At 50.0% G+C, this 15,056-nt stretch overlaps 1 protein-coding gene across 7 annotated transcripts in view; it reads right to left on the bottom strand.

The window, feature by feature from the left end:
* Nucleotides 1–557: 557 nt before the first annotated feature.
* col12a1b (collagen, type XII, alpha 1b) overlaps nt 558–15,056 on the bottom strand; it is a 78,017-nt gene continuing 63,518 nt past the window's right edge. For 4 of the 7 annotated variants that reach the window (XM_028397037.1, XM_028397035.1, XM_028397034.1 and 1 more), the window contains 17 exons: nt 14,708–14,850; nt 13,923–14,032; nt 10,556–10,714; nt 9,983–10,060; nt 8,879–8,965; nt 7,895–7,948; nt 7,565–7,660; nt 6,597–6,650; nt 5,409–5,462; nt 5,276–5,329; nt 5,017–5,088; nt 4,902–4,937; nt 4,644–4,710; nt 4,379–4,564; nt 4,064–4,132; nt 3,006–3,176; nt 558–1,443 (listed from right to left, as the gene is read on the bottom strand). In XM_028397037.1, the coding sequence (XP_028252838.1) occupies nt 1,322–1,443; nt 3,006–3,176; nt 4,064–4,132; nt 4,379–4,564; nt 4,644–4,710; nt 4,902–4,937; nt 5,017–5,088; nt 5,276–5,329; nt 5,409–5,462; nt 6,597–6,650; nt 7,565–7,660; nt 7,895–7,948; nt 8,879–8,965; nt 9,983–10,060; nt 10,556–10,714; nt 13,923–14,032; nt 14,708–14,850 (1,612 nt within the window). In that variant the 3' untranslated portion in view covers nt 558–1,321. Of the gene's footprint in view, nt 2,581–2,997; nt 3,177–4,063; nt 4,133–4,378; nt 4,565–4,643; nt 4,711–4,901; nt 4,938–5,016; nt 5,089–5,275; nt 5,330–5,408; nt 5,463–6,596; nt 6,651–7,564; nt 7,661–7,894; nt 7,949–8,878; nt 8,966–9,982; nt 10,061–10,555; nt 10,715–13,922; nt 14,033–14,707; nt 14,851–15,056 lie in introns of those variants that run through there. The other 3 variants (XM_028397039.1, XM_028397038.1, XM_028397036.1) reach the window with 2 other exon arrangements.

Below are 15,056 nucleotides of genomic sequence, written 5' to 3' on the forward strand. Positions count from 1 at the left end.
ATCAACAAAGACCTCCAGCTCATGGTGCGGTGGAGAAGGTGGACCGCTGAGTGACAGCTGGTGGGTTTGTTATAAAAACTAAAATCCAGGCTGTTGGTAGACGTTCAGCAACAAGTCACCACATCAAGCCTGCAGCATTTTACATTGGTGCATTGGGCTTTGTGCCGAGTGTGACTGGCTTCGAGGGGGTCGGAGTCCAGACCCACTGTTTCCATGAAGTGAATGTTTGGTGACAAGGACCAGGCTACTACAGGCTAGTAAACCCCCCGTTTGTTGTTAGCTACAAACCTAGTTAGCTTGAATGCTGGTGCTTAGAGGTCTCCTGGTAGTCCCCAGGGATCCTTCGGTCTGCCTAAAGGTCTGTCAAAGTGCCCATGGAGTTCCCTGTTAGTCCAAACTGGGTCTCAGCTGGTCCACCCCAAACTGATGAAGCTTAGTGGGTTCTTAGAGCACACAGGCATCATGACATCACGAGCAGCACCTCGAGTCTATTTTACCATGATTTACCCCCCCCCCCCCACCCGGTCCCTCCTGAGACTCACAGAACACACAGCGTGTAGATTTTCAGTAGTTTTATTGAAAAATGCCTCTTTTGTTTTCAGAAATAAATAAGAAAATAAGGCTGTGGAATTCACAATCTGCAGTTCAAACATGAAGCAGCAACACCATGGACATAGTCTTGCACGCAGGTTCTGACTGCACCCCATACTGAGCAAATGACAAGAATGACGACAAACTATATTCTGGTTAAAAACAAAATGAAACGTAACACAAACATGTACTAAATATACACCACAGACATGCAATTCCACCTTGGGTAAAATCAGCTGTGACGGCGTAAAAAAGGAAGACTGATAAATACTAGAGATACAAAATGAAAGCGGTGTTTAAATGAGACTGGACCTCTGACTGGGTGAAGGTTATATTCAGCATGCTGGATGAACTGCGACAGGAATGAACTGAGTGCACTGTTCAACACTGCTGGTTCATACAAACTCAACGCAAATATGTTACAAGCAAAAAGACACGAGTGGAGAAGGAAAGCTCACAGGTTTCATGGACTCTTTTTTTTCTTCCCTTTTTTAAAAAACAAACAAACTTGAAAACAATCAGACTCCCTCCCGCCCTCCATCCATCCTCCATCCATCCATCCGAACCCTTCACCTGCCACAAAAGTAATATTCACATACGTTTTAAGGCATTTAAAGGTATCATCCAATAAATCTGAGGTGTCAAACCCCATTTTTATTTCTGTGTATAATCCCAACAACAAACACAGGTTGAACAAGAAAAAAACAGGAAAGAGAAGACGGCGTGTTGTTTATGATGTTAGCCTGTCGGACGCCTTTCTGGGTACTGATCTTTTTCGACGCTGGTTTTGCTCCTCCTGCTCCTCCTCAGGGACTGCGGCTACCGGGCTGTCCGGTTCTGACGGGTATTGGCCTGCTCGGAGATAGTGTTTGGGCCAGTTGAGGGTCAATTGTCTCTCAGGTTGTGTCAGCATGCACAAGATAAAGAACTGTTTGACAGTGAGCTGAAGCACTGAGGCAGGAGGTTAGTAAAACAGCAGGGGGCGGGGCCACGGGATGACGGACAGGCAGGTTTGTGCAGTGAGCTGACGATAAAAACAAGGCTAACACACCAGCAGGTTGTCAAACCAGCGGAGAAACGTGCTAGATTATTAATGTTTACACTGAACCAATAGTTTTATACAGAGCGATCAATTACTGTCACAATTTGTTGTGATATTTTCAATTCGCAAATCCAAATCTTATGTCGGGCTCTCACTGGTGGAGACAGCACAAACCACAGACCGATCACCTGTCTGATGATGTCACACCCCCCACGTGGACACGCCCCCTTCCTGTCCTGCTGGGTGCTGATGTTAGCGGCTCAGCTGTTAGTCTGATGACATCACCTCACAGGAAGCACCGACATCTGAAGGGGCTGCTGCTACGTGTTAGTCTCTCTACAGGAAATGAGTGAAAGGACCGGCTGGACTGATGAAGAGTTTAAAGCTCCAGGGTCACACGGTCAGAAAATCAAGATAACAAAAGAGGTGTTTCGTCGGCATTCAGCAAGCAGCAAGGCACAAGCTTCACACGACAGATGTTACAGGCTGGATGCGGTGGACTGGACTCGAACATCATTTACAAGACAAATTAGTTTATTTACAGGTCACAGGGAGAGGACCGCTGCCGCTGCCAGGGCTGCTGCGCTAGCTGCACAAATCCACCTTGGTTAGTATGAGTTTGGGTTGTTTGTTGTTGTTGTTTGGTGCATGCTCCTCCTTGTTTGGTCTTCAAGAAGCAAACAGGCCGTTAAACGGGTCGGTGCCATCACCGCCGCCGCCGCCGCTGCTGCTGCTGCTGCTGTTCTACTGGCTGTGAGTCGATGTTAGTACTGGGTCCCTCTTTGTTGTGGTTGTTTCTCAGCACACTTTGTTAATGGTTTCCTTTGGCGGTTATCCTTTAAACAGCTCTAGAGCGTATGAGCAAGTGTTTCAGTTACAGAACTTTGTTTTTTTCAGGAAGTCAGTGAAAGCAGCACAGGCGGTATAAAAAGTCTACTATGGTGAACCTGAAACAGGCCAAAGGACGAAGGCGTCAGTCAGGTCAAAGCAGACAGCAAATACACAACTGTCTGATGATTAGTGACTAAAAGTCCTACAACATGCACCATTTTGGGAAATACACCTCAGTCAGATCCAGGAATGTCAGCCTAGCTTAGCACAAAGACCGCATCAGGTTTGAACTGGCTCAGACCGAGCTGAGCGGCTCTCTGAGGTCATGGTGGATCAGCTGGTGGATGGTCCACCGAGGAGGACTTCCCTCAGAGACACTCTGTGTTTATGAACCATCAGCTGGTCTCACAGGGGAGGTACGTGGTTAGAGGGTGGTCTTTGTTCATGCTAAGATAAACTGGTCCTGGATCAACAGACGAATGTGTCTCCCAAAATGTAGGAATGTCAGTCATGTTCCGGGGCCGCCGCTCTCTTTACGTACCTACGTATCCCTGCCCGTTGTAAGGAATCCCGACACACTGAGAGGAGTCGCAGTATCCAGGAGGTCCAGGAGGCCCGCGGATTCCGGCGTAGCCTGAACGACCAGGGGGACCGCGGGGTCCAGAGGAGCCTGAAGGGCCTGGGGATCCTGTCCGGCTTTCTCCTGGTGGACCTGGTGAGGAAAGTCAACCAGAAGAGGTTAATGTGGAGGAAGCACCTGAGACCAGTCAGAGAAGCTGTGAGTTCACACAGTGGGTCCATTAATGGATGTAGCATCGCGGTGTTCTGTGGCTGTGATGGTTCCAGCCATCGGGCCGACTCCTGTTATTGAGTTTTATGATCTCTGAAGCGAACAGATAATTATGGCTCAGCATCATCGCCACACTCGGCTCCAGCTGGAAACATCATAAATTCTGAAGACCTGTTTATCTGCTGCTGACAGCGCCGGGCACTCGCTGTGGAACGCAGCAGTGAAAAAGTGCAGTTAGGGGAAAAGCGGCAGGATCTGCTGATCCTTTTTCCCTCTCTGCTGCCTTCTGTCTAGACTGGGACAAAGCCGGCTTGGAACGGTTCCTGAGCGACGGCCTCCTGCTCGCCGTCCTCTGTGCCGTGTAGGAGCTGCTGACTCACAGCTGTCCTCTGCCTCCTCCGCCAGCTCCACCTTGTTAGGTGGTTGTAACTAAATGGGCTTTCCTCTTCCTCTGTGAGACGGGACGGAGCGTCACCGAGCCCCGAGGCTGCGGTCAGAGTTCTGGAGGATTCCGGGGTTTGGTGTTGGAGCTGCAGCTTCAGAGTGTTGTTGGACACAGACAGCTCGGCTTCTCCGGGTCTGAGCCTTGAGGTGGAGGCTGCTGGCTCATACTGATGGAGCTTTAAAACCCAACAGCCCTGTAACCATGGCAACATCATACTTCCTGCTCGTAGTAAAGTGAAAACTTTCAACACTTTTCCATCGTTGGTGCTGCAAACAGCAACATCAGCCGATGTCAGAACCAGGGTTCTGTGTTTGCCAGCTGACCCGTGTGTCTCTCGGTGTCCTGTGAAGTGGTTCAGACCTACCTGGGGGCCCTCTTGGTCCTTTCTGTCCCACTCCTGAAGATCCTCGGTCTCCTTTCTCTCCTGGAGAACCTGAAACACACACAGTCTGTCAGCGAGCCTCAGAACACGACGACCTCTCAACATCTCATGTCCTGCAGTCGACCATCGACTTCTGAACCTCTGAAGGACTTGATGAATATTTTCATCCCCACTTGAAATCACTGATATGGTGCTTTAATTTAACCCTTTGCAGAGTAAACAGTGTTGATCCTGTGAGCTGATCTGGGTTCAGTTTTTTAACCCTTAGTGTTCTATCAGAGGTAAACGGGGTCACACCTCGTTCTCCCTGCTGGCCAGGCAAACCGGGACTTCCGGGGAATCCGTTCCTTCCTGGGGGACCGGGCTCTCCGCGGGGTCCCTGGTTGCCAGGTGATCCGGGCAGCCCTGGAGGGCCCGGGTTGTTGCTGCGGTACATGCCGTTGGGGATCTGATTCACTAACGAGTTGACACGAGCCATTTGATCTGCAGCGGGGAGAAGATGAAGCGTTAGAACAAACCCCGCCGGTGCTGCGGCCGCGCCGTGATGGAGACCAGGACTCACCGTTAACCAGCTGCATGCAGACCTGTCTGGCGATGGACCGCATCATGTTCTGAGGAGCAAAGTCTCCCTGAGGGCAAAGACGGGAGAGAAAGTCAGCCTGCATGAAGGAGCTTAAACCAGAAACACTGCAACACACTGAGGCGGATGTTCTCTTCACACATGATGTCCACTGATGTCCGTCACCTGACCGACACATTTAAGTACAGCTCTGAATGACAGCGTACTTCTGAGCCTCCTGAGGAGTTCAGGTTCACTCACCCTCTCTCCTTTGTCTCCTTTGGGGCCGAGGGCTCCCTGAAACAAACAAAGAAAGAGTTGATTCAAAGTGAAGCCGCAGACTGAGCGATGCTGCTGCGACCGCGAGGACACTTACAGGAAGACCAGAGTCTCCGGGGTTTCCTGGTTTTCCTGCACCACCTGGTTGTCCAGGAGATCCTGGAGGTCCCTGCAGAAAAAAACAGCAGTCAATCACCTGCAGAGATGAAAACCTCCCGACAGCAGCAGCTCGTAAACCGGAGAAAATAAATCAGCCGTGATTCTCGTATAAAACCAGCGTGACTTTGAGCAAGGCACCGAGATGTCTCATCCACCAGCTCTCTGCCGTTCGTGTGTGAAACATTTGTGGGTCTTACCATGGGCCCCGCGGGGCCTCTGGGTCCGGCTGGTCCTTCCTTCCCCTGAGGGCCCTGCAGACAGAAGAGGAGGACTGAAACCCTGTTTGAAGAACCCACAGAGCGTCGGGAACAGCGACCTGTGTGCACTCACCCTCACTCCAGCTGGTCCAATGGGGCCGACAGTGCCAGGGGGACCGGGTAGACCCTGCAGACAGCAGAACAGGTCTCAGATCAAAGCTCTCCTGCGCTGAGGGCCACCTCTGCTGCGGCGCACCAACTCGAGCTGCTTTGTTTCAACAGTAAATCTCAGCTTCGCGCTCGTTTGCTCGGAAACTCCGCGCACGGTTTTTACGGTCGGCCCTCTCCGGTCTTTGATGCCTTGGCATAAGATTTACAAGCAACATAATATATTCCAGATCCGTTTTATTGCCCATTATAAACCAGGGCCCGCGTGGTCTGCAAGTCATTAAATGCATGTTGCTATAGCATCTGCTCCAACATGGTCACCTGCAGCCCGCCGCTCCATCAGCACCATCCACGTGGAGATGCACTTTTGAGGCTGTTTTACTGGAATAAAGAGATGATTAATCACCCCACTCATGAGCGAGCGGCAGCTGTCCGGGTCCTAAATCTACCATCTCTCATGTTAGCAGATGCGCTCACTGTTAGCTTATTTTAGCTGTTAGCTGCCGCTGAAGCTTTAAGACGTACACCAACTCCACAGCTCTCCTGGAGTCACCATAGCAGCTTCTGACGGCACCGATGAACAGCTTGAATGGATCGTACGCCCGCTGAGGATCTGTGGGCTTCAGCTTTCAGACCCTAATTGAAACCTTTAAGGTCTGGGCCTCTGTCTTTACCCGCCTGTCCTGAGTGAAGCTGCAGGAAAGCTTTGAAGTTTCTGGATTAAGCCTCCATCTCTCTCCACCTCATAAAACTCCCATAATGTTGCCTTTTTCCAGGAGAAACTCTCCCTGATAACTCAGCTTCATCCTGCTCTGAGCTTCGCGGTCGCTCGTCATCTTCTTTACTTTCACGCCAGCTCAGTTGAGGTGTCATTTCTCTTCCAGCTCCTCGTACATTCGGATTAATCTGCTCACATTAGGAGCAGCAGTAGCAGCTGACCGCGGGGCATCGCTTAACTGCTGCGGTTAATCAAGCCGACTTGTTCTTGGCTCGCTCAGCACAGAAATTTAATTTAAATCTAATTTTCAGAAACCTGCTGCAGAGAAACCTTCGCTCTCCTCTCTGAATCCTGCACAGCTGGAACAGCTTCAGCAGCCACACGCAGCAGGATTCATCACTGCCGCCTGTTTCTGACAGTCAGAGCTGCACTTACTTTCTGTCCAGGTAAGCCAGAGTCTCCGGAGTCTCCCTTTGGTCCAGGACGGCCCTGAAGGAAACAAAACAACAACAAGGATGAACAAACGCCAAAGGGTCAGGCTGAGCAGATGTCTGGCCTACTGATATGCCTCCTCTCAGAGCTATGATCCAGATATGGTGAAGTCCCCTCTGTTCTGGATCCAGTTACTGTTTGACTAAAGGCTGTCCATCCTCATCAGGGTAAATCAAGCAGTTCTCTGTAGGGAACGAGGCTTCAGAGTCCTGATGGAGGGTTCAGTCTGTCTGCTCTGACCGAGCTGCAGTGGAGCGACGGTCACAGAGGGTCTGACTGTGGTGGAACTGAAACCTGTCACACTGAACGTCACAGAGAGGTGGAGGAGAGGGAGTGCACCATGACGAACTCTCACCTCCACACAGTCAGCCAGTCACAGTGAGGGTGGGGTGTGAATGTGGGACCACTGGACAGAGGGTCCAAACCTCAGACAGGTGTCAGGCGTGAGGTCACCTCTTCATTCCCACGCTCCCAAACCCGCCTCCTTCTAAACCTCTGATCCTCTTTCCTGATCAGTTATGTCTCATGCGACCCTCCACCTCACCCTGGATGTCCAGGGCCTTCCTGTCCTGCCCTCCTTCTGAGCCTGATCACCAAAACACCTTCTCCTCTCTGAAATGGATGAGACCGGTTTCTCAGTGACCGTCTCTCTGTGACCTCGTGGAGTCAGAACGCAGGAACGCTTCACTCTAATCTGGGTACAACTCATCTGACACGGAAATCCAGGCAGTGATTTGTGAGCTCTGAGTGACATGGAGGATTTGTTTTGTGCTTCTCTCCCGCAGACATGAAAGAATGTGAATCTCTGCCACTGATACTCCCCTGCTTGTAAATTTCCTTCATGATAAATCACCAAATAATCCCTGCTCCTGTGTGTGTGTGTGTGTGTGTGTGTGTGTTTAAAGACGTACAGCCTCTCCAGGAATCGACATTCCGCTGGGTCCTTGTGGGCCGGGCAGACCCATGGGCCCAGGAGGTCCGATATCTCCCCGTGGGCCCAGCGGTCCCTGTGAGAGACAGAAACATTTCAACACAGGAGGAATTTGTTGCTGATATCTCTTCAAGTATGCTACTGTGGATGTGTGGAGAAGCAGAGAGGAGGAATGCCGATGGAAGAAAGAACAAAAACACTCAAAGTGGAATCAGATGTGCTCTCTGTTTTCATCGGGCCCGGATAAGAATGTGTCGTGGATGACTTGTAATTAAGAAAGTGCAGGATGACGGAGCGGAGGTGTACTTACAGCGGGGCCGGGCTCTCCTCTTTCACCTCGAGGACCTTTGCTGCCAGGGGCTCCCTGAGGACGAACATTTGTCACGTTAGCACACACAGCAGAGAGCAGACCACCTGTGACTATGACCGCTTCTTTTGGTCAAAACCAGGGGCCTCTGATACCCACAATGCAACAGGATCAGCAGCAGTTATGTCACAGATCGAGCGCTGTGTGCTGCTGTAGGACAGGGGAGCAGGCAGTCTGGTTAACTAACGGTTAATATGATGGTACCCACAAGAGGTCACACCACATGAGACGATCTGGGCCTACAGATGACTTCCAGTTTGAATCAGCAGCTCCCATGGTGGCCAAGCAGCGTAGACATCGAGCTGCAGACGTCAGGTCGGCGCTCCTCTAACCTTTAACGAAGGTCTGAGGTTTCACGCTGCAGCGTGGATTCAGATTTTAATGCAGTTGTCTGAGTTCATGCAGACGTTTTATTTACAGTGGAACATGTGATCTGATGCACACAGAGGGTGGAATCCCTCCGTCTGGTTATTTATGGTTATTTATATACTGTATGTTGTACAAGGGAGAATATTGTGCCCTGAAGCACATTAACCAGAGGAAACCTCTGCAAAGCCTCGTAAAATATTTTAAGAGAAGGGAGAAGGTAAACTGTGGAGCCTGTCTGACAGCTGATGGATGAACCTCCACCCCTCCTCCTCCTCTGATGTGAGGCTGCTGCTGTGAGTCTGTGATCACCATGAAGAGACTGAAAGCAACAATAAATTGGGAGGTGAACCCGATCACCTGTGTACTTAGTGTCCCATTATAACAGCGTGCACAGAAGCAGGACCTGCAGCCATCATAAACACAGCGGAGTTTTCTTTTCCTACTGTGACGAGGCAGAACGCCTGCTGTGGAAACTCTCTGCTACCAAGCTCTCCCCTCAACCAGGAACCTTCTGCTGAACATTGAATCCATGCAGCACGTCGGAGGGTCGATGCTCACCACTGGTCCCTGAGGTCCCGGCTGGCCCTTAGCGTCTGAGATGCAGGTGCAGGAGTTGGGAAGAGAGGGACACTTCAGCTCATCTCTCTGTGAGACAGAACATGAAGACACAGTGAGAACACACACACATCTGAGATCCACATTCAAACCCAGTGTTTCCTGCAGCTCTGTCTCTCAGCTTCACGTCTCTCTGAGCTTCTGCACAGAATGAAGAGCAACCAGTCCACAGAACCAATCTGTGGGTACGGCGACGGCACCGTGATGATTTCAGCAAAGAAGAAACATTCTGACATTCTGAAGAAGAAGAAGAGGAAGAAGAAAAGCCTCCTGGGTGGAGGAGGAGACACTTCCAGCACAGCCACAGTGATCAGCTGATTAAACGTGACGTCGACACGCTCTGGACTTTTGGTTCGGTCCCTGCTGGATGTTTATGTTGACATGTGAAACCCTGTCTGCAGATTTCTTTAATAATTGTCAGCCCTACAGTCCAATCAAGCAGCTGTCCCCGCTCTGCAGCCACTGAGCTAATAATCTCACCGGAGCTGAATTCTTGTCAAAGCGCCTTGGACGTCTCTCGCCTGCAGGCGTGCTGCGCTCACACAAAGCTTTATGTGTTACAGGAGATCTGCTGAGACACCGAGAGAGCAGCCAGCAGCTACACGATGAGACTTTAAACTGCTTTCAAACTCCACGGAGAACACGTCTTTTAAAGTGTCTGCATTGTCCTTTAGTCAGAGAAAAACCATGTGTCCTGACAAGGAGGCGATCCACATCCTCAGGATGCGGCACAGATGTACAAACAAACAAACACTCAGAGGAGAAACCTCCACAGCGGCAGATGTGAGTTTTTTAAATGTTCTGGATGCAGAAATAATCTCAGGGCGGCGTGTTAAATAAAATACAGCCTGGGTCTTTTTCCTTTGAGGCTCACTCATCACAATGAGCTCACTGTTGCCGCCGGCAACGTTTTCTCAACTTAAAGATCAAAAAACCAACATGTGCATTAAAAGCATGTGTCTAATCAGGTCACGCAAAATCCACAAACTCCCAGAATTCAGAGAGCAGAGATCAGTGAGGAGGAGCTGGAGGTGGGGGTTCCCTTACCATCGAAGGGAGATCACAACATCTGTCCCTGCTGGTCCAGCCCAGGCTGCAGACGATGTCGAACATCTGGAGCTGGAACTGTGGAGACAGAAGACAAGGCGACTTAACGAAACATGGAAGCGGTGTTGTGGTACATGTGTGTCTGACACGACCTTCTCAGCTCCCACAGGACAAACACACACAGACACAGACACACACACACACACTCAGCTGTGTGTGAAGTCTGCTTTAATTCACTGCAACATCTCGCTCTGTCCCAGAAACCTCACGTGACCCCTGACTGACTGATGATGTTCTGAAACAGATCTGAGCGAGCGCTGTGTGCTGCTGTAGGACAGGGGAGCAGGCAGTCTGGTTAACTAACGGTTAATATGATGGTACCCACAAGAGGTCACACCACATGAGACGATCTGGGCCTACAGATGACTTCCAGTTTGAATCAGCAGCTCCCATGGTGGCCAAGCAGCGTAGACAGACGTTTAACACCGTCTGAGCTGTGGGGGTTTTGCTGTTTTTAGTTCATGGGACTGTGGTTGGCTGCTCGTCCTCTGTGGGGGTAAAAGGATCACTTACAGTGGCTGACTGTCCCTTGGAGCCGATGGACTTGGACATTTTGCCCAGGACCTGGTAGCCGTCACTGGACGTGTTCCCCGCAGCCTTGATCTGCTTCTCAGCCACCTCTTGGCAGTCGATGTTGAGTTTGACGCCGGTGGATGAAACCAGGATGTGCAGCTTCAGAGAAAAAAAGAGAAAGGAAGAGGAGCTTTTATTGGTGCATTCTTTGTTCTAAAACCAAGTCCTGGGTCTGGTTTTTATCCTCGCAGCCTGCAAATTATTAGGTGATGTCGGAGGAGGAGGCTGAGCTGAGCTGAGGAGGTGGACGAGCACTGATCAGAGAAACACAGGGTGAAGCAGCACCTCCTCTTCATTCATTCATTCATTATGAATCTGTCTTTCTAAGCTCACGTTACATCATCTCACGGTTTTACTTGCTGTCAAGAAAAAAATATTTTCTGGCAATCAGGGAAAATTTCCAAAAGAGCAAAAGCGCTCGGATTTTCTCTGAGGTTACAAAGTTATAAATTCTAGAGCTGAACGTCTGAGATTAAAGTCATAAATTGAATTTTTCACTTTTCCAGCTGTGCAGGTATCCTGCATTTGGACGAGGCTGTAATTGGATTTATCAACAGTTCAGGTTTATTCTTCATACTTCTGCTTCTGTATTTCTAAAAACAGCCAGTCCAACAGCTCAGAGTCCAAATATCTTTTATATTTAATCCAAATGTTCCACTTTCAGCCTTGTATTCCCTTCAGTCCATCTCTCTGATGGACAGCCATCCATCCATGTCGATGGGCAGGAGGCCAGGGATAAAACACCCGTTCACGCTCACATACTGTACATACATGTGTGTCTCTGGTGTGTGAGAGGAAGCTGGAGTCCCTGCGCAGACACAGGAAGGCCCCAGCCCTCGTGCTGTAACCACTGCACCCCCGTGCGGCCCCTGATGAGGCCACTCTGACACACGAAAAACCTCAATTTACATTTCTCCACACACAGATCGGCCTCACCACATAATGCCGTCACTCTGTGGGAATGTACAGAGGGAAGCGTGGCCTTCACAAACCCACAGAGCTGCGGCTCAGCGACGGTGGAAATACAGACGTATGTTGAACAGACCACAGGCGGCCATGTTTCCACTCACATGTTCGTCTAACGCTCTTCGTAAAGCTTCAGGGCGGCGCTCTCGCCGCTCTCCTGAGCAGCTTCGGGCCAAACGTGAAAGTGGACTCATCAGAGTGGAAACTGCTGTGAAGTAACTCTGACCCACTGGTCCTACAAAACACCGGCTGCATCCATCCCTCTGTGCTGCACGATATCAGGGATTACAGGCAGGACACCGGCCAAATAAAGGCGGCGCTGAACACAGAGCTTCATTCATGCTTCAGACTTTTCTCTCTCTGGATGCTGATCTGATCCATCAGTCACAACAAGTTCTCATCTCACGTCACACATCTGTATCTCAGCCTGTAGCAGCTCATCACGTCCTGCTTGATGAATATTACAGGATTTAGATGAACGTCAGCAGCAGCTCTGTGCTTTAAAAAGAGCTTCTGTAGCAGCAGCGCTGACGGCCGGACAGAATATGAGACTGGCAGAGTCCCACTCAGCACTCACACTGAGACCCGGGTGCACCTACAGGCCGTGACGGGGGAATGTTTACACAATTATAAATGTTATTCTATTACCGGTACTTATTATGGTAGGAAACCTATGGTAGAAATCCATGGAAGTAAGAGGACTTCAACAAGTTCATAACTCAGTAAATATAAATAAATGAAGACCACAGTCTGACAGTTTTACCAGCTTGATGTCATTAAACGTCCCATAAATCATCTGAAGCTGAGCTAAATGTAACACAGCTAATCTCTGACCTCTAATCTCTAATCCTGTCTGTCAGATGTCTCCATCAGTCATCACAGCATCTTCATCTGTTGCTGTCTGACCTACAGCTGCTGGCAGGAACTTTAATCCACGGCTCTGCAGTGAGAGCAGAAACCCTTCAGGTCTCTGCTGGTAAATCTGAAGGACCTCAGGGCTGCATCAGGCATCAGTTAAGTGCCCTGAAGGACAGAGGGATTAGGGCAGCGTGGTGGTGTAGCTCTAAATCTGCAGACTTTCTAAATCATGTCTGTTCCTGCCGAGCTCAGTTCAATCTACGAACACGTCCCGTCCTCATTATTCTGTCCAGCCGGCAGCAGTGCCTTAAGCAGCCAGCGGGTTTATGGCAGAGCTGACCTTTGACCTCTCTGAGAGGAAGGAGAAGAGTTTTACCACAGGCATCGAATCACGTTCTTTCTGGAGGATTTTACTGCATCCAGAACACTGAAGGTACAGGACTGTGTGACTGGATGGTCCCGTCAGCTTGAAGAAGAGCTTCATGGAAGTAATGCTGGTAGGGAGAGCACGCTCACACATTATGACACAGACAGGCTGGGAGCTAAGTTCAGCTAACATGAAGCTTCTCCTTTCCTGTGATGTCATTGTGACCAAACATTTTCCAGATAAGCGTCCCAGCAGCTGCTCCAGTGGCCTCAGCTCATGGATGTGTGACTGTTTGTCTCAGCGGGATGCCCTGTGAAGAGTGTGAGTGTCAGTGATCAGGCCAGAGAACAGACCACACGGCGTCTTTTACGACCTGCTGCTGCTAATGCTGCTGTTAATGTAACAGGAAGGTGCAGCCAGCTGATTCTTTAAAGCTTGTTCCACACTCGAGAACAAAGAACTTTCTTCTTACTCAAAAGGTGGCAAGAACAAGAACAACGTTGGTTTCGGCACGGTCTTTCCACACTTCATGATGAGAAGCGTGTGTGCAGAACTCCTCATGCGAGCCGATAATGCTCAGGGAGTGGGAGTATTCAGCGAGCGAGGAGAAAGCTCTTTGTTACTGTTGAAGTTTGGTGGTCAGACACTGATACTGAGGGCGGTGACGTCTCTTTGAGGAGCAGTGCTTTGTGTCACATTCAGGATGCAGCATTAGCCTCCGCCCTCCCCCTCAGTCGGACCAAGCTACAGTCCTCTGATCATCTGAAAACACGAGGACAGTTTGAACTGATCAATAAAAAGAAATCACAGCCGTTTAACGACCTGCAGCGGACCATCTGTTTGAACCCACATAACTTAGCTCCAGAACACGCCTCTGGTTGCGTGTGAGGTGCTCGGCCTGTAATACACAGCACATCTGGAATGTCAGGCATGTAACAGGAAGTCAAGGCAGAACAAAGATGAGCCGCTGCAGGATTCATTAAAGACAAGTTTCACTAAAAATAACTCACATCTGGACTCTGACCACTGTTAAAGCACGCCGGCCTCTCTGCAGGATCCACCACTCCCAATGAGTCAAAGCCCAATGAGGAGGAGGAGGGTCTGAGCAGAGCTTACCTTGTGGAAGCTTCCATGGAAGATCCTCTTCACCTGACTGTTGTCAAAGGTCACTCTCTGGATCTCACCACGTTCGTCTTTGTTGTAGAAGGACACCGTCTGGCTGGAGGCTGCGCGGAGACACAACATCACCACAGCTCAGTTTCATCCACAGGGAGCTCTGATTCATGTCACAGCTCCTCAAAGTACGATGGATGGTCAAACACCTCTTATGGATCTTTTCAAGTTTTCCTCTTTGGAAGATTTTTTTTTCCTTTTTCCAAACATCATGTGTCTCATAAATGTGGTCACGACAATTAACTGACCACATTTCCAAACTTAAACCAGCGTCTGTTTGCTGCCTTGCAGAGAAATGCAGCATGTGTGCACCCATGGACTGACTGGAGCCGGACACAGGCGAGGGTTAGCTTAGCTTAGCAGCCTGGAAGCAGGCAGAAACAGCTTTGACTTCTGCTCGGGGACCTCGGCCAGAAAGAGTTTTCTCATTATGTGGAACTTTTAATCATCTGCGGACGATGTGACGTGATCCAGAATTTATAATCCAGGAACACGAGTGTTTGTCACTGGAGGATTTCTGCTGACAGACTCTCAAACCGAGTCTTTACGAGAGCCAGCTGAGCTGCTCGATGACACCGCTTATCAACTGAGCCCGAAGCAGCCAGAGGGCACAGCCGGCTCATAACAACCCGGCTCCGTGATCAGATACACAAGGAGACACAGCTGCTCTGCATCACGCTCTTTCACAACACACACGTCAGAGGATCAGAATAGAGAGAGATATTTACGGTCAAGAGTGACGCCGGTCTCTGGCTTGTGATCTTTGTTAGACACCTGCCAGATGTCGAAGGCCTCGGAGGGGGAGTCAGGCAGGAGGCGGAACATCAGGATGATGGTGTAGGCGTGGGGAAGACCGTCAGGGTGGATCTCCCTGTTCAGAGAGACGACAGATTAACGCCAAATATGGACGTAAACAGAGTGAAGCCGACTCACCGGCAGGATTGATCTGATTCATGATTTTTTAAGGTGTTACCACCACTAACTACCAGATGTGTTCTACTCTGCACAGCAGGTCAGACCAATACTCTGGATCTTTGTGACTGCTGATCACAGATTCCTTTTTTTCTGAGTGTAAGA

Source organism: Parambassis ranga, chromosome 24 (genome assembly GCF_900634625.1).
Source record: "Parambassis ranga chromosome 24, fParRan2.1, whole genome shotgun sequence".
In the NCBI taxonomy this organism is placed as follows: Eukaryota; Metazoa; Chordata; class Actinopteri; family Ambassidae; genus Parambassis; species Parambassis ranga.